Here is an 18187-nt window from a genome sequence, read left to right as displayed (position 1 = left end):
TCCGGCCGACGATCGAACAGCTATTTTTGCCAATTTACTTGGTCTTACGGGTCTTGCTTGATGGTATCTCGTGCCTCTAGGAATCTAAATACTGCCAGGAGGCTGAAGTCGGTACATCAATACATGTATGCATGCCTCTTGATTGTCTCAGGACTATGGGGTAAATATATACGTATACAAAAATGGTGAATGGGGGGTCATGTCATAAGTCAATATCCACGATTTCCAAACCGTTTCATAGATACTTTGTACGTTCATCGCTCTCGGCAATCCATTGCTCAAGCTTCTTGGGATCGCGTGCGCTAAATCCAACCTTGAATGGCTTGGGTTCGGTGGTCAGCGCAGTGGCAATCGCATTGCAATCAATTGCGTTTAGAATTGGCCGGTCGGAAGCTTCCTTGGCTGTGTGCATGCGGAAAGCAGTGATGAGACGAATAAAAGCCGTGAACAGTTCGCGATTAGCGAGGTGTGAGCCTGCACACATGCGGGATCCTGCTCCATATCCGTAGTGTGGAGTGCCCGAGCCCTCATTGAGTCCCATATAACGCTCGGGAATGAACTTATCAGCGTCCTTGAAGTGATCTTCGTCATAATCGGCAGCCCAGGCATTCTAATGGTCATTAGCAAAGTCCTGATCAAATCGGAAGGGGGCAATAGCACATACCATGAAGAAAGTAGTACCAGCGGGGATTGTAGCTCCATTCCACTCGATATCCTTGGTGCTTTCGCGTGGCAGACAGATTGGAATGACTGTCCAGAACCGCAAGATCTCCTTGACCAGTGCAGTTACATAAGGGACCTTTTCTTCCACCAAGCATCTCTCCCAAGCATCACCGTTCGGATAGACCTCCATGATTGCATCATAGGCCTTCTGCTGAATCCTCTGGCCATCTTCAGAGGCTAGATAGGCGATTCCCATGATCAAGTTACCCGGAACAGTGTCAAGACCAGCGGACACCATGGTCAAACAAATCGATTTTACCTCGGCTAGGGAATGAATCAGTAATCACCTGAGCAACTACCGGGCAATTGCGACTTACCGTCATTCAGCTTGGCCTCGGGATCTTTCAAGATATTTCCAGTAATACAAGGCTTATCGGTTCCCTTTGCGATCTGATCTTTGAGCATGTCGAGCAGGTAGGTCAAATATTTATCGCGGCGACCGCGGAAGTCTTCGGCCTCGTTGTTCATTTTGGGGAAGATGCGCAACAGAGGAATGTAATCCTGCCAGTTGTTGGAAGTGCTGCGGAAGTTTGACACTCCACGCTCTACGTCCACAATCTCGTGCAGCAGTGTATCATCCACGTTGCCCTCGATACGGAAACCATAGTTGAGAGTCAGACTGGTGTTGAGCGCGAATTTTTGGAAGTATGCCGTGGGATTCACGTCCAGTTTACCGTTCTGGCTATCCCGATAGAGTTCCTTGATGCTGGAGTTGGATTCGAGATCGATGATGGGCATGTACGATTGCACTGCCGGTCGGTTAAGGGCGGTGGCCGCGGCCTTGCGACGTTGCTTGCAGGACTCATCCCAAGGGGAGGTGCCAATCGTGAAGCCTTGGGAGCTGGAGACGACGCTATGGAAGGTGTGGAATGTTGGGCGGGAGATCAAGGCCGACGAATCCTTAATCCATAGTTGACGAACGGAGTCGAAGCTGTTGGCAAAGACGATTCGCTAGCATACGTGTCAGCTGCATCAGATCAGTATAGGCACGTGCGAGGCGCCTACCTTGTTTCCCATGCGGACTTGAAACACGGGGCCGAATTTCTTGGCCCATTTTCCAGCGACTGTCGCATGCTGGTCTCCCAGTTGTAGTAAGTTGCCAAAGATGGGGACACCGGGTATCTCGGGGAGGCCCTTGATTTTAGGGATATCCGTTCGGTTGAAGTAACGGATAATGAGATAGATCACCGCAATGACGGCGATTGCAAGTGTTTGGACTGTCATGGCGAGGGGACTTGACACACAACCCTCCATTCCTGGGAGCATGCAACTCTTATAGCTGCCGGGCCCGTATCAACTACGGCATATTTCCGGAATGTGTAGACACACATGGGTATGCCCGGCTGCAAAATTCGGGGCGACATCCTGCATTGGCCAGTGAGAGGTCCGTGAATCAGCAGAACCCGGTCCTTTGCAGTGCTTCGTCGCCAATCCGCGGGGAGGAACAGCTTCCCCAACTTGCGGAATCAACATTCCGCACGCCCGCGCTTGGGCAACGGCCGGCGGAACGACGAGCCGCCATTCCCGCGACCGTCTTGGACATTGTCGAGTGTTGATTGATCTGTTGATCTGTTCGTGACGTCCGTGTCATCAAGAATCTGAACATGAGGCTACAGGAAGTGAAGTTCAGACTCAGCCGCGCTATTCACTTGGGATTGTCCTAGACTCATGCTCGCAAGCTCGCCAAGCTTAGTGTCGTTGCAAATGCGCGAATACAGTACTCCGTACGGAGTACACGGAGAACGCTTCAGGAGGCTGGAGGTCTGCAGTTGGTCTGGATATACAGGCACACCTAGCAACGTGGGATGTATGTTGTACTCCGTACACATATCAACAGGACTCGAGTGTGAATTCACCATGAATCCACGTAGACACCTCACAGATCAGGCCAGCACATCGACGCGTCGCAATTCTCTTCTCTCGTCATTTCTCGTCTCTCGTCTCCCGAGACATTGGACTTTTATGGACTTGACCAAGGTCTCATGAACCTCATGTTCAGCCATGTCTTCTCCGTCCTTTCTCCCACTTTGCTCTCCTGAATCCCCCATTCTACGACCCCGGCGTCCCAGCCTAGATCCAGAGCGCGAAATTCTCTCCACCCGAGGCCAGCGCTTAATGAACCTTTTGCCTTCTCGCACCTCCAGCTTGGCTCCACCCGACCTCGACGATGAAACCTCTGAGCGGCGTCTTTTCCTGCGTCGTGGATCTTTGTTGATTGGACGCAGTAATCCTCGTTATGAATGGTACTGCTATTCCCGTGACGCAATCGTGCCGAATCTAATCACCGCAGGCAAAGATATTACAAGCCCCCTGAGTCATTAAAGGATCTCCCCGAAGCTATGTTAGTTGGTTGCGCCTCTCAATGACATGTCCTTATAAACTGACATCAAACTAGCCGGAAATATCATGAACGAAATAATGGATTAATTTCCCAATATCTCTATATTGACCGACTGCTGGACTCTTCGTTACCTCATAATCTGATTGAGGAATACAACGAATGCAATCACTACGGCCCTGCAGGAAAATGGAGCAATTCGCTGAACTCTCAAGAAGAGAACGAAGCCGAGACATTGGAACCACATCCCAAAAGCGGAAGGATCAAACGCACTCCGCATAATCTCTATCGAATCCCCGACGAGACAACTCCATTGGTCCAATCCCCTGTGGCAGTTGACAGCCCACCAGACCCATTCCTCGATCTGGAATCGAATGGTGGGATGTCGCCAATTGAGGAGGAGCACGTTATCAACGTGGCGATTCGCCTTAACTTCGTTGCCAACGTGGCTCTTCTTGGATCGAAGATCGCTATCATGGCGATGACTAGCTCCATGTCTATGCTGGCCGGCCTGGTTGACGGAGTTTTGGACTTTCTCAGCACCGTGATCGTCTGGGTGACCACTATCATCATCCGTCGAGAAGATCGCAATCGGTATCCCATCAGTCGGCGGCGGTTAGAACCCATCAGTGTCCTGATTTTCTCGGTTATCATGGTGACTTCATTTTTCCAAGTCGCTATAACGTCGATGAGACAGCTGACTGGAGACGACCGCACGGTTGTTGAGCTCTCCACCCCATCTCTCGCCCTAATGGGTGGCACAGTGTTGGTGAAACTGCTTTGCTGGATGTGGTGCCGGTTGATTCCGAGTCCGAGTGTTCAGCTACTGGCCCAGGATGCTATGACTGACGTCGTTTTCAATACTTTTAGTATCATCTTTCCACTGAGTAAGTCTCATTCTTGTTTGCTACTAGCACACGATCTAACAGACAATAATCGCAGTGGGCACTTTCGCAAACCTCTGGTACTTGGATCCCCTAGGTGGCCTGTTCCTCTCTATCTACATCATGTGGAACTGGGGTCAGACAGCTGCAGAATATATCCGGCGTTTAACGGGTGCAGCGGCCTCTGCTGACGATCACAGCATTTTGCTGTACATGACCATGCGGTTCTCTCGAGTGATTCACAAGATCCAGGATTTGAAAGCCTACTATGCGAGTGACAAGCTGAATGTTGAGGTAGATCTAGTGGTGGATGAAAGAACTAGTTTGCGGGATAGCCATGACGTTGGTGAGAGCTTACAGTACATCCTCGAGAGTGTGCCTACTGTCGACCGTGCATTTGTACACTTGGACTACTACGAGTGGAACTTGCCTAGCCACATGAACCAGATGGACCGGTGAGACCCGTCTTACGAGGGTATGAAGCCAACCTATCTAGGTATGGAGTCTACTTTTTGGACCTCATGTTACCGCAAACTTGTACATATTTGGATCAAAGTACATCAAGATTTGAACATAAAATCATTCATCTAGTTATACATATGAGCCATAATCAAATGGAAATTGTGGCTGGTAAAGTAACCAGGACGCTGAACAACAGAAAGAAAAAGCTATGGACCACGTTAATGTACAACCGATCCCATTACGGTCCGACACCGCATGAGTTCATTCAAATCAATCGTAGGTGACTCTAGCGAGGTTGTGAAGGCGGTGGTAACGGCCCCGGCAGTCCGCCTTGAGCCGAGCCATGGCTGTATACACGATGATGTGTTGGCGCAGAGACAGTGTCCCCCAGCGATCCGGGAGGTCGTTGATGAAGTGGCGGTATAGATCCCGGCACGGATGGCTGAGTGGAAGCATAGGTACCCATAGCACCCCCACTGATGGAAGGGTGCAAAGCTGATGGAGGAGTGTATGAACGCCCAAGGCTCGCCAGCGATGCCATTGACCGACCAGCCTGGGACTGAGGAGGAGTATTGTGGCCATATTGCGAAGATGCACCAGCCAAATTGACAGGTGTTGAGCGGTGGGATTGCGGCTGATGCGTTCCACTGACCATTGTCTGCACGTGTTGCTGATAGCTGTGTTGTTGTATTGGATTTGGCGTAGGCGGCGCGGCTGAGTACGACGCTGGAGTTGCGGACTGGCGGGGGTGCATACCATACAGGCTAGCAGAAGATTGTGCTGGTGTTGGCGGATCTGGTCGAGAACCGTAAGTTATACTGGAACGCGGGCCAGGGGAACCTGGTCGATAGGATGCGGGTTGCGATGTCATTTCTCGGGATCCAGACGTCACAGGCGGCTGGGTTGACGATGATTGGGAGAAAACATTGGGATAAGCCGATCGCTGGGTAGGATTTGTTGGCGGGGGAGTCGGGGCTGGGGAAGGCGCCGGAAGATTCGTCGGAGGCATCGAAGACTGGCTTGGTGTTGCCGCATAGGATGAATAGGAACCCTGACGACTGGTTCGCTGTTGCTGTGATGGCAGTGATTGGGCTTGAGGCTGCGGTGGAGTTTGTTGCGCGCGTGGGTCAAACCGTGCCATCCACTCATTGTTCGCCGATGTGCCTGAGCTGCCACCATGAGAGGATCCATATCCAGGATACTCTGAGTAGCTGCGAGATGACGATGGTTGATATTGGCTTGGTTGAGCGTACCCAGAGGATTTATGCGACATGCCTGATATAACGGTGTCTTCATGGCGAGAGGATCCACTTGTCTGGTATACCGGCCTTGATGTAATACCTGTGGTCGCAGCAGATGCAGATGCAGCCTGCTCGCTGGCAAATCGTTTGCGTGGCTGAGGATCTTCTGGTTCATCATTTAGAATACTCATGATGTTAGACCGCTTGGCGGGTATCTGACGGGTTGCATCAGGGGCAGGAGTGGCACTGGGATGAGGGGCATCCTTCACCGGGGACAAACCAGGACGAGGCGACTGGGATATACCAATAGGTTGGCCTGCAAGGGGATAATACGGGCGTTGGGCGAATGGATCGCGGTGCACAGATGACATGTCATGCTCCGGTCTAAGCTGCTGGGTAGGAGAGTTGGGTGGTTGTACCAGGCTGGGATGACGCGAGTGGCTGGATGAGGGGAGAGACGACGGTTGCTGTGCCGTCATATAGGCCTGTGCCGACAGAGGCTCCAAAGATGGCATTGAGCTCGGGTGACGTGAAGACATTGGCAATTCTTGCCCACGGGTGCTCGAATGGGGCAATACGGAAGAATCTCGTCTATCTTCTGTAAAGTAACCGAGGGGTGGGCCCTGGATGCGGTGGGATGGCCCTCGTTGCGCGCGAATTGCCCGAGTTGATTCTTCGATAAGAGTCGCGGTTGAAGGGACTGGGGAAGCAGCTGAAGCTTGGGCGAGTGGCTGGTAACGACCGACATTCCGCTCTTTCTCGGACAAAGGTCGCGCATGTAGAGGCATTGGTTGTGGTGAGAGGCCAACAGGCTTGCCTTTGGAGGGATATCGTATATCTTCAACCTCAACCATACCGTCACCATGGGGAGCAAGCGGACGAGGGATAATAGAGGACGGAGTCGCCTCATATCGCCGTTTGGGAGCAACACTTGGGATAGGAAGCGGCCCTGTCGGCTCACCGCGCGCCTTCTTTTCCTCTGCATCTGTAACTATCAACTCAAAATCTTTCTGCCCCGAGTCGAGACGGCGTTGGTAGAAATTTTTGACCTGAAACATACATATTAGCTGGTTAAACAATACAAAAAGCAGAAATATGGGACCGTAAAAAAGACATCGGACGAAAGACATCAGATAAAAGGACTTAATACATACCATTACTGTTGTCTTAGTCTTCATCCAGCCCGATATACCCTCAAAATCACGACCATAATGGCCCAGCAAGGCTGGGAAATCACGCTGCTCTGGTACAGACCAGTAACTTGTCGGTTGTGCAGATCCATACCCGGTCTCAGGCTGTTTACTTGCCAGAGGAGATTCAACTTCAGTGGACTCAAAGACATAGACTCCTTCTTTGGCTCGCCCGCGTCCGGCCCTGCCCCGTGGCATTGGCGGCAAGGATTCTTTTTCAGTGCGCTCTCTTTCCCGAGCCTCGTATCCTTCCAACACGTTCTCCGAAACCATCTCCATTTCACTTCCGGGATGAGGTGCTTGTGGTGCTGTTTGAGGCGGATTGCCTTGTGGCACCACCACCGGTGCTTTCGGCTCAACTTGGGTGTTCTTCACGCGCCGTCCACCACGAGTACCTCCACCCCTTCCACCGCGTCGAGTGGTTGATCTTTCCACCGGTTCACCATCTTTTCCAAGCTGACCGCGGCGGCCAATTGGCACACCCTCTGCCTCGGTAGAATCACCGAAGGTGGGCGCTGCTGCACGTCGTGGGCGGCCAGTATCAGTGACAGCAGGTGGCTCGTCCTCGCCAACGAAGTCAGGTTTCACCACACCTAAATCGGCGATGAGAGCATTGGACTTCGGTCTTGGGCCTTTTCGAGAACCTTTTCCACGTTTACTCCAGCGTTTGTTGAGCTTGGCCTTATACTTGATCTCTTCCTTCGTGAGATAATAGTGGACAATACACTGTTGGAAATTTCGACCAGGTAAAGACTCGGCAATTTTGCCCCATCGTTTTGGGTGTGCCATAAAGGCATCCGTAAAGATCGTGTGCTCCTCCGGTGAGAAGTCATTGGGAGGTGGCGCGAAGCCAAAGACATCGAAAGCTTGAGTGCACTCAATAGTGTTGTTCACGTCTTTATAGACGGAAGCCTTCACCTCCCGCGGTTCAAGCATGTTCGGAATGACAGCTTCACGGCCCAAGTCGGGCCGAGCAGTGGCCATCTTGATCCTTCGGCGTTCAATCTCTTCTTGAGCGGAGATTTCGGAGGCCTTTAAAGCATTGAGGAAATCAAGCTCACTATTTCCCTTGTATCGGCGGCCTTCACGACCTTCCGGCATAGGTGCGGGAGTAGTTGGACCTGTAGAACCCGGGGGAGAAGACGGTCCAGGGGTCTCCAACTTTTTGTCCTTCATACGATCGAGCTCCCAAATAGCCATTCGCCAAAGCTTGTAGTGAGACACATATTCGTCCCGGAGGATTGCATTCTTCTTGAAAGTTTCCCCTTGAATCTTGGAAAGTTCCGCGCTGAAAGTATCTCTGAGACGATCTTGGGTAGCAATGTTCTGATGGTATACATTCATATCCGAGATAGGTGTTGGGGGGCCGGTTTGTAAGAAAGGAAGATGGTGCACAGTAACCTCATCACTGGAGGCCAAGGGTGGAATCACAGTATCTGTAACTGGCGCTGGTTCGGAGTCGGACAGTGTAGGAGCAAGAGGAACCACTTGGTCGCTGCTTGGGTGATCTGTTGACACTTCCTTCTCTACTGCAGGCACGGGGCTCACCGGTTGTTCCGATGCGCCTTCGACAAGTCCTTCGCTTGGTTGTTGAACCCTCTCTTCGTTGGCCACCATGCCAAGTAGTTGAATTTTGAGCAAAAGGCCGACAATTTCGGGATCTTCAAGAGGAGATGGAGGCAGTTCTGCTCGAAGCGACTCCATATCCTTTTCAAACATCCGTTCTCTCTCATCGAGGTACTCCTTGGTAAAGATAACATTCTCGCCATCTTCCTCGTCACTGGAACCTTCAAAGTCTGGTATCAAGGTGGTTTTGTCAACCTCATTCTGCTCAGGGAGTTGGACAACGTCTCCTTTTTGAATATCAACCGCCGATGAACTACGTCGGAATGGCAGCTTCATGGATGGAGAGACAGGAGACAGTTCCTTGGCGGATTCATGGGGGAGAATCTCGCCGCTCTCAGGTTCGTCGATATCAGGTGGAGATGGAGGCCGATCATCTTGCCGCTTGGTCTCATTGGCCTGGGAAGCACCTTCACGATCATCGACAAGTTCTTGTTTCGGTGGTGCATTGGGAATAGAAGGTGTTCGGCCATAACCAGGTCGTACCCATTGCTTGCTGCCCTTGCGGCCCCGCGGGGAGGGAGCCTGAGCCTGCCATTGCAGTGCTCGAGGGCCAGTTGGAATGCCAGATGGTTGCATTCGTGGTGACATAGAGGGCTCGCGGGATACTGCGCGTGGGGCAGGTGGGATTCGCGCGAAAGTAGGAGAAGAAGTCAGTGAATTCGACATCCCAGGCCCAAATGGTTCGTTGGGTCCCAACAACGGATCTGGTCGAGTCATGGCAGCGGGAGCGGTTGGCGGTGTTGAATTGGGAAGATTAGTAGATGGTTTTGGAGGCCGAGGAGGCACTGCTTGGTGCTTGCTAGTCTCTCGAGTACCTTCTGGGCGGTTTCGAGGCTCGATCGGCTGTGTTGTTTCTGTTCTTTCTGTTCTTTCTGCCTTGGGCCCCGTCGGAGGTTGGGTTGATGTTCGTTGCGGGACTTCATTGCTGTCCTTCTCTGTGGGCAAGGTGGAAGCGGGGGCCGCACCTTGGTCGTATGTATCTTTATTTGGGTGTGAATCTGGGGCAATGCCCGTGGTCATAGAGCCAAATGCGGGTACTTGAGGAGCAGCTGGGGGAGGTGAATTTCGAAGAATAGGACCAGCATTCTTAACGGCATCCAATCGAGTAGCACTAGGCCGAGTTACATCAGATTTAACAGCATCCGATCTAGCAGCGCCAGGTCGAGAGACGTCTGGGCGAGTAGCACCAGGTCGAGAAATATCTGTTCGAGGTACATCCGGTCGAGAAATCTCTGCTCGAGGAACATCCGGTCGAGAAATATCTGCTCGAAGAATTTCCGGTCGAGGAATATCTGGTCGAATAACATCAGGTCGCAGACCATCTGTTCTAACAACACCAGGTCGAGCAGCAATGGAGTCGCTCCGTACGGTATCTTGTGTAGTCTCTGGAGCGCCAGCGCTGGCAATGATTGCTGATTTTCGACCTGAATCCACTTGGGAATGGTCAGACAAGCGATCTGCTAGGATTGGTCCAGGTCCAGATGCTGTAGGAGGGTGTGAGGAAGTAGTTGAGCCGCTGGCTGCGCGGCTATCTGCACGGCTGGGGGGACGGTCTCGTTTCCAGAATTCCACCGGGCGATCACGATCTTCTCGATCAGGTCGTCGGTTGTCCCAGTCTTCACGACGATCAAAGCGATCTCGGCGGTCCAAATCGCGGTCTGGTTCTCGGTCTCGATCTCTGGGACGTGGAGGGTCTCGGTCACGGTCTCGGTCCATCAGTCGATCGCGATCTAGGACCCGATCTCGATCCAAGTCTCGATCTCTATCACGATCCATGAGTCGATCACGTCCACGCCATGGTTCTCGGGATCGACTGCGGCGGCGGAAAAGGTCACGATCATCAAAAAATGGTGGACGACCGCGACCACGACCTCCTTCCCAATCTCCACGGCCGCGCCCTCCTCGCATAGCCCCTCGAGGTATATGACCACCATTTGGTGGTGGACCTTCTGGGCCTCCTGAAGACGCCGATAGGATACTATCTCTCGAATTTCGTCGCATCCGAACTAGATCAAAGTCTCGCGTCGGAGGCTCCCTTATATCCCTAAAGTCACGCGTCGGCGACCTTGAGCGGCCTCGGCCAAAGCCAATCCGGTTGTCGCGAAGGTCGAAATCGCGGTCACGGCGAACCCAGTCACGGTCCATATCTCGGCGAAATGGGGGTCCATCGCGGTTGTCTCGAAAGTCGCGGTCTCGGTCACGATCTCGTGGATCTCTGTCACGGTCACGAAAGTCACCACGGCCATAACCTCTGCCACGGCCTCCGAAATGGCCACCCCTAGGAGAGTCGACAAGAGCCCGAGGACCACGCGGTGGATCTCTACCAAATGGTGCAGGGCCGTCGTCAGGGCCACGGGGACCGACCGGGGGGCGACGGTCTCCAAATCGCTGCGGAGAACGGTCACGGGAATTGAACCCGGACGAAGGGGGAAATCGGGAGGACATTATCGCGTCATGCTATCATGCAGCTATGGACTGGTTAGCGCTCCAGCACGTTCGAGTATAGTGCAAATAAACTAAAGCCGGTTGGAATGCAGAATCCATCACATACTCAGATGAAGACCGACAGTCGGGAGAGTTTGCACGTGACAGTCAATGCACGGACCATATGAAGAATTGAAGAGTCCCCGATCGGGTAAGGCGTGGCTTTCCACTTTCGGGGGAGAACACAAAGATCCAACAAATGCTGTATAACAAGTCCGTTGGTTTTTTTTTATTTTTTTGTTTTTGTTTTTCGTTTTCTTTGTTGTTAAGTATGAAATCCGACGAATTGCATCAATCAGATCGAATGTAAGATTCAAGCTAGACCACAAGTTGGCAGACTATCGCGCACGCGTCGCGATAACGTTGATGTGACTGGATTTGATGTGGAAAACAAGAAACACGGGCACGTTGGAAGATCGGAGAAATCATGCGAGCTCCTTGCGCCGGATCATGTGCACTGAACACTATGAATCAGGGGGGAGAGTGTCGTCAAACGTGAGCCGAGTTGGAGAAGATGAGTTGTGACTTCAAGGGGGTTTGGCACTAAGCCGATTGAAGGCTAGTAGATGGGGCTACTGCCCCTAAACTCTATCTTCCCTGGGCTTTAGCTACACGATGCGCATATATAACACCTCTATGGAGGTCGGATACTATAGATCTGTTTCAATTAAATCGGATGAGTTTTTTCTCTGCCTACAGAATAGAAATCAGAAATCAGAAATCAGGATTCTTGAGCCATCAGGGCGAGATCAGTCTCAAAATGTAGAATGACTCGAAGTCTCAATGTAGAATGACTCGAAGTCTTGTGATTTCTCAGGCCACAAGGCACCAAGGCATCAAGGCCCAGACTGATGCAATGTCCCCGCCGAACAAAAAAAAAAGATCACCAATTGCCCCTCTTTGATAATTCGATCATTTCTCTCTTCCTCATTATCCTCTCGGGAAATCTGCAGTCAAAGCGGGTTCATTCACATCGTATTTCGCTGTCACTTTTTTATTCCATTCCACTTTCCTCACCGCAGATATGAGCGCTCAACAGCCCTCGGCAGTCCCCGCCTCGGCGACCGAGTCCGTTTTGCAGAGCTCGCAACCTGTCCCGGAGGGGTCTCACGTAGTGACTGGTGTGGATTTCGATAAGTTTCAGGGACGAGACATTACGGTTGCCGAAATGGTGGACAACCTAGCCCACACCGGCTTCCAGGGCAGTGCGGTTGCGGAGGCTGCGCACATCATCAATGAAATGGTAGACCCTCAAATATTAATATGATTATAAGCCATGAATATTCTGTCTAACGTTCAGTCTTTCCTAGCGCGCCTTCCGTCACCCCGAAACTGGAGACAAAACCACCATCTTCCTCGGCTATACATCGAATCTGATTTCATCCGGTCTACGGGACACGCTGCGTTATCTCGTGAAACATAAACATGTGTCAGCCATTGTGACCACTGCCGGTGGAGTGGAAGAGGATTTGATCAAATGTTTGGCACCCACATATCTCGGGTCCTTCTCGACTCCTGGGGCTGGACTTCGTGCCAAGGGTCTCAATCGCATCGGCAACCTACTTGTACCCAACAATAACTATTGTGCCTTCGAGGATTGGGTGGTGCCCATCCTGGACAAGATGTTGGAGGAGCAGGAGACTGCCAAGATCAAGGCTCGGGAGACTGGGGACGAGGAACACGAGCTTCACTGGACGCCCAGCCGCATCACCGAGCGATTGGGTCGTGAGATCAACCACGAGGATTCGGTCCTGTACTGGGCGGCCCGGAACCAAATCCCTGTCTTCTGCCCAGCCCTGACGGATGGGTCTCTGGGCGACATGCTTTACTTCCACACCTTCAAGTCTTCCCCGCAACGACTCCGAGTGGATATTGTGGACGATGTGCGCCGCATCAACACCATGGCTGTCCGGGCGGTGCGCGCGGGCATGATCATTTTGGGCGGTGGTGTGGTCAAGCATCATATCGCAAATGCATGCTTGATGCGCAATGGGGCCGAGCACGCAGTTTATGTGAATACCGCGCAGGAGTTCGATGGGAGTGATGCGGGCGCGCGACCAGATGAAGCGGTGAGCTGGGGCAAGATCAAGGCGGATGCCAAGTCTGTCAAGGTATGTTTTCGACACGATGCCCTCCGGATTCCCAGCTAACTGTCATATTTTAGGTGTATGCGGAGGCAACGGCAGTATTCCCCATGATCGTGGCTGCTTCGTTTGCGCGCGCCGAGCCACAAAATTTGGAGCCACAAAATTGAATGGTCTGACGATCGAGTCTTGTACTCCGTACGGAGTAATCGGTACGAGATCAAATACCAAGCAATGCGGGCACCCGCAGTCTAGGTCAAAGTGGTTTCTCTTGGGACCAATCAGTGTCGATCGACGCAGCGCTCCACCTCCAGGCCCTTGGCCCTATTGTTTCAAGATGGAGATTGGACTCCGTGTCAACTGGGTAGACCGCCTCGACCACCTTACGATGCAGGGCGATTCGCTATTCCAGCAATGGTTTCCCTATGGGACTGCGTGGCGTACTCAGTTGAAAGAGTGGCAAACCGGAGAAAACTCGAGCCGAATCGCCACCGAATGAAACTCGGCATTGAAGGATGAGTGGAGATCTGGATCGGCACACCGCTGGATGGACTTTTGTGATAGGCAACATTTTCCGTTGGGATCGTACGTGTCTTTGGATAGAAGATTATAGAAGATTCAATGGCAGTCAGGAAATCAATTCAGATCTTCCCTTCAACCTGGCCTGAGTTCATCTACCAAGTACGGAGTAGGTAAGTGGGTAGATGGGAGTCCCCCTGGAACAATAACCTCTTCCCTTCAACCTGGCCTGAGTTCATCTACCAAGTACGGAGTAGGTAAGTGGGTAGATGGGAGTCCCCCTGGAACAATAACCGTCGACCCACTCGGCACTCTTCCCCCGGACTCATTCTCTTGCGTTTTGGTTTTCTTTGCACCCGACTTTTCTTTTTCTGTTCCTTTTTTCTCTTCTTCTCTTCGTCTCTCTGCATCCACTCTTCAGGACCTTCGTTCTTTGTTCCCTCGTTTTCCCTCGCTTCTCCCTCTGCTCCATCCTGTCTCCTTTCTCTCCACCTCTCGCCCCACTCAGCCGATAAGCCCTTATCAGTCCTTATTTAGGGAATCGAGTATACCGTTCTATATATCGCGTTGTTGCCCAACCCACATTCGCTCGAAGCATTTGCTCTTTGCCAGAGGGAACATGGATCTGCCACCCAATTCGGATGTCCCGGGCAATGCAGAGACTCCGATGGTGAATCGTCCAGATGGTTCTCCAGAGCCCGAGTCACCAAACCAATCATCTGAATCATCCCCTCCAATTCCTCAACCCGCCCCAATCCTACCCTCAGAAGAACTGGAACATGCATATTGGGCAGAGTATGAGGAAGACACGACAACTCCAGATGAGGATGAGATGAAAGAGATAGATGGCGGCGACTCCGACTATAGCGCTGGTGACCGTAAGTTTCTACCTCGTATGGGATCACCCGGGATCTGGAATTGACTGACCACTCGGCAGATAAATACTGGGAAACCAACTTCTTCCGCGACTTGGGAGATCCCGAATACATTCCCACGGAGAAGGCCCGTCTCACGTGGACGTTCAAGGGTGTTCGAGGCACTCCCGAGAAGCCCAATCGTGCCAAAGTCGTTCGCTCTCCACCAGCGTTTGTTGGGGGATATTGGTGGCGAATCAAGTTCTATCCTAGGGGAAACAATGTTAATGCCCTGAGTGTCTACCTGGAATGCTCCACCACGATGCCCACTCCAGATGACAAGCTTCCCGAGATGGAGTTCACTGTCCGCCGTGGTGAGCCTGATACCTCACTAGATGACAGCACCCCCGATATACATATCAAGACCACAGCCACAGAGGATACGGCAGCATGGCTAGAAAATTACAAAGCTCAATATGCTGCGGCCAGGAACGCCCCCCAATCTGACAATAACAGAACCTCAAGCTCCTGGCGTGTGCCCGCACAGGTAGGTGTCATTGTGTACAATCCACAAGAGCCACGTACAGGGTGGATGCAGTCTTCTTGTCATCAATTCAATCCTCACAATTTGGATTGGGGATGGACCTATTTCCATGGCCCATGGGATCAAATTCATTCCCGTCGGCGTGGTCAACATCGCGCCCTTTTAAACGACGATACACTATCATTCGATGCATATATCCGTGTCGTCAACGACCCAACCAAATCCCTTTGGTGGCACCCAAGTGACTCCGAACCAACCTGGGACAGCATGGCCTTGACCGGCTACCGACCTCTGGGTGACTCTGTCATCAACCATAGCCCAGAGGTAGCTGGATTAGCATCGTGGCTGCACATTGCGCCATTCTGCAAGATCATTCAAAGTATCGATGTACTTGAACATCTCACCAATGCCGATGCTCGGCCTAAGCCTCTATGCGATGCTCTGCAAAAGCTTTTGTGGCAACTTCGTCGCCAAACACTTTCGCCAAGCTATGTCGATACTGATACCGTGACCACCACTTTGCGTAATCTGCACGAGTTTTCAAATGATGTGTCCGAATTTTGGGAGCGCTTACGTCGTACCTTGGAGCTCGAGCTGGATGGGTCGGAGGCTGGCAAGCAATTCACCAAATTGTTTGACAGCCCGGCAGTTCATGCTCCCACTACCGATGGCGAAATCACCGTAAACATGCTACCGACTGACTTCAATTCGCGTCTTTACGTGCCAATTGATCTAGCCAAATCTATCTCTGAAGCTGTCGGTGGATACTTGAGTGCTAAGCCCGGCCGCTGGTCTCTTCCGCCGCTTCTTCATGTTGATATTGGCCGTCATGCCCTGGACAAGGCCAAGCGCTGGCAGCTGCGGTATGACAAGATCGAGCTAGACGAGGAGTTGGATCTGGCACCGTGGGTGGTTGATGGTCAGGGTAGCAAGTATGTCCTTTATGGCTACATTGTTCATCGCGGCCGCCGCACCTCAGGCAAGTTCTTCAGTATTCTTCGCCCAGCGGGCCCGGGCACCACGTGGTTGGCTTTCGATGATGGCAGCGACAACCGTGTGGAGTGTCTGACACAGAAAACAGCCATGGGTCCCCACCTTGGCATCGATTCTTCCCAGACCATAGATCACAAGAAAGGCCATGATGTGCCCGTTATGGCCATGTATGTCCGTCACGATGTGGTTTCAGAGTTTCTGCCAGGTCCCCAGGGGCCTTGGGAGGTCCCTGAGCCATTGAAGCAATACTATGAAACGGGCGTGTATCATACTGGTGATAAGCCCGTCGATAATGTCCAGGTTGAGGTGTATTCGCTTCCCCAATATGACCAGCTGACTAGTCTGTTCGATTCCTATGACCTTATGGCACAGGCCAGAGCAGCAAATAGTGTCATGTACATAACTTTGCCCCGCTCATCACGCTTGGTCGAGCTACGCAAAAGAATCGCCATCTGGAAGTCTGAAGGCTCCGAAATCATTGGTCCTGAGCGAGTTCGCTTCTGGCAAATCGGGAACTCCTTTGCTCAACCTGGATCCTCTTTGGCCTTCGATCGCACTACCGATCTGAATGTACCTCTCGATCCTTCATTGAGTACCATACGGTTTTGGATGGAAATTATTTCGGAAGGTATGGAACTATGTTCGTTTCCAAATTTAATGATACCCTACTTATTCTATAACAGAGGACGCTCAATTTTTCGCCATTCCCGACCCTCCTACAGTCGCCACTTCGGAGGATAAGCCAGACGAAGTTGCAGAAGATCCAATAACCCAGGCATCTGAGGGTGTCTCATCTACAGCCGAAGGCGATGCTGTGGCCAGCTCATCGGGAACTGCTTTGGATGAACCTTCCGCTCCTTCCGACATCGTGAATCCCATTGTGGATACTACCATCGATGATGGTTCACTGCCCGCACTATCAACACTAGCCCCAGAGAATGACACTGTCTCTGCTGAAGGGGACGCACCAGGAGCGTTGTCACCTGCTATCTCGGTCCACGACCAACAGAACACGGCGGCCACCACATCAACCTCATCAACAGAAGGCCTAACCTCTGTTCCTGAAGCATCTCGCAACGACGCGTCGATACTACAGGCTATATCTCAAACGCAGGCCGAAGCTGAAGTCAAGCTGCCTGTTGGACACACATACTACTTCATTCAGATGTTTGACGCGGACAATCAAGTACTACGCACAGTGGGGTCGTTTTTTTCTAAGCTTGATGCCAACGTCAAAGCTTCTATTCGGCGCCATTTGCAACGACCCCTTCGCCAGGACTTCCTCATGTGGAAGCGCGTCGATGGTGCCGCCGTTACTACAGTGTCGCCCGCTGACAGCTTTGATGATGTGGTTGCTCCGCACGGGGCATGCTTCATTGTCGGAGATAAGTTAGCCAAGGATAAGTAAGTAAACATCTCTATGGATTTTAAGATGTTCGGTTCTAACGCAAAATACAGGCGGTCTGAGCTTGCCTCTTCGGGTTTGTTCACCAGTCCCGACCGTCTAGTTCAGTACCTGTGGGCCGGTTCTCGAGGCCATCCAATCCATGGTTTCACTGGGACTAAGACTATTGAAGCCACCTTTACCAACGACTACTACAGTGGTGACTTCCTCAAGGGCTATCATCACGGAAGAGGCACGCATATATCCGGCACAGGCATGGTGTACGAAGGTGACTTCGTCTTCGGCCGACGTCATGGCCAAGGCAAGCTGAAGTACCCCACTGGCGACTCATACGATGGTGACTGGATCGAGGATGTATGCCACGGACAAGGTACCTACATCGAAAAAACCACTGGTAACAAGTATGTCGGTGGCTTCAAGGATGGCAAACGACACGGCAAAGGCATCAGCTACTGGGAGGTGGCCGACGCAGAATTGGATCTCTGCCAAATTTGCTACACCGAGGAAATGGATGCTGTGTTCGCCGAATGTGGCCATCTGTGTTCCTGCGTGACATGTGCGAATCTTGTAAGCCTGTGTCCGATGTGCCGCAAGGAGGTCAAAAAGGTGATCAAGATTTATCGCGCATAGAGTGGGATCATCATTGGAGTATAGATGGGAAGTTGCATTTGAATAGGTTTTCTGGGTTTTTGGGAGCACTTACATTCATTGATTTTAGCGAATGGTTACCTATTTTGGAGGCTACTCATGCGGTTTTGAGTTGATAGTTTCGTTTTGCTTATAGCCGCATATCAATTGTGATGGATATACATGGGTTGGTGGTTCACTGGTTCATCTAGC

The 18187-nt window shown here is 51.9% G+C and overlaps 5 protein-coding genes across 5 annotated transcripts; 3 read left to right on the top strand and 2 right to left on the bottom strand.

Moving 5' to 3' along the window:
* Positions 1-235: 235 nt before the first annotated feature.
* On the bottom strand, positions 236-1947 carry N7457_001951 (cytochrome P450; the record flags this gene model as incomplete). The annotated part of the gene is made up of 4 exons (XM_057172997.1): positions 236-610; positions 665-987; positions 1041-1674; positions 1729-1947. 4 exons carry the CDS (start codon positions 1945-1947, stop codon positions 236-238), a joined length of 1551 nt encoding a protein of 516 aa, XP_057036900.1.
* Positions 1948-2838: 891 nt separating this feature from the next.
* N7457_001950 (cation diffusion facilitator family transporter) lies at positions 2839-4404 on the top strand (the record flags this gene model as incomplete). Its single annotated transcript, XM_057172996.1, has 4 exons — positions 2839-2966; positions 3014-3064; positions 3119-3948; positions 4004-4404. The coding sequence occupies 4 exons, from the start codon at positions 2839-2841 to the stop codon at positions 4402-4404; spliced, it is 1410 nt and encodes a 469-aa protein (XP_057036899.1).
* Positions 4405-4693: 289 nt separating this feature from the next.
* Positions 4694-10909, bottom strand: N7457_001949 (MYB DNA-binding domain protein; the record flags this gene model as incomplete). The annotated part of the gene is made up of 4 exons (XM_057172995.1): positions 4694-6697; positions 6803-10142; positions 10202-10422; positions 10472-10909. The coding sequence occupies 4 exons, from the start codon at positions 10907-10909 to the stop codon at positions 4694-4696; spliced, it is 6003 nt and encodes a 2000-aa protein (XP_057036898.1).
* Positions 10910-11972: 1063 nt separating this feature from the next.
* On the top strand, positions 11973-13202 carry N7457_001948 (deoxyhypusine synthase; the record flags this gene model as incomplete). The annotated part of the gene is made up of 3 exons (XM_057172994.1): positions 11973-12191; positions 12259-13059; positions 13113-13202. 3 exons carry the CDS (start codon positions 11973-11975, stop codon positions 13200-13202), a joined length of 1110 nt encoding a protein of 369 aa, XP_057036897.1.
* A 968-nt stretch (positions 13203-14170) lies between these two features.
* Positions 14171-17977, top strand: N7457_001947 (putative MATH and UCH domain protein; the record flags this gene model as incomplete). Its single annotated transcript, XM_057172993.1, has 4 exons — positions 14171-14429; positions 14489-16570; positions 16626-17346; positions 17401-17977. The coding sequence occupies 4 exons, from the start codon at positions 14171-14173 to the stop codon at positions 17975-17977; spliced, it is 3639 nt and encodes a 1212-aa protein (XP_057036896.1).
* Positions 17978-18187: the final 210 nt, after the last annotated feature.

Source organism: Penicillium paradoxum (genome assembly GCF_028828445.1).
Source record: "Penicillium paradoxum strain IBT 22861 chromosome Unknown utg000002l_segment0_segment0, whole genome shotgun sequence".
In the NCBI taxonomy this organism is placed as follows: domain Eukaryota; kingdom Fungi; phylum Ascomycota; class Eurotiomycetes; order Eurotiales; family Aspergillaceae; genus Penicillium; species Penicillium paradoxum.
The sequence above is the reverse complement of the archived record's forward strand: the minus strand, read 5'-3'. Positions and strand labels throughout refer to the sequence as shown.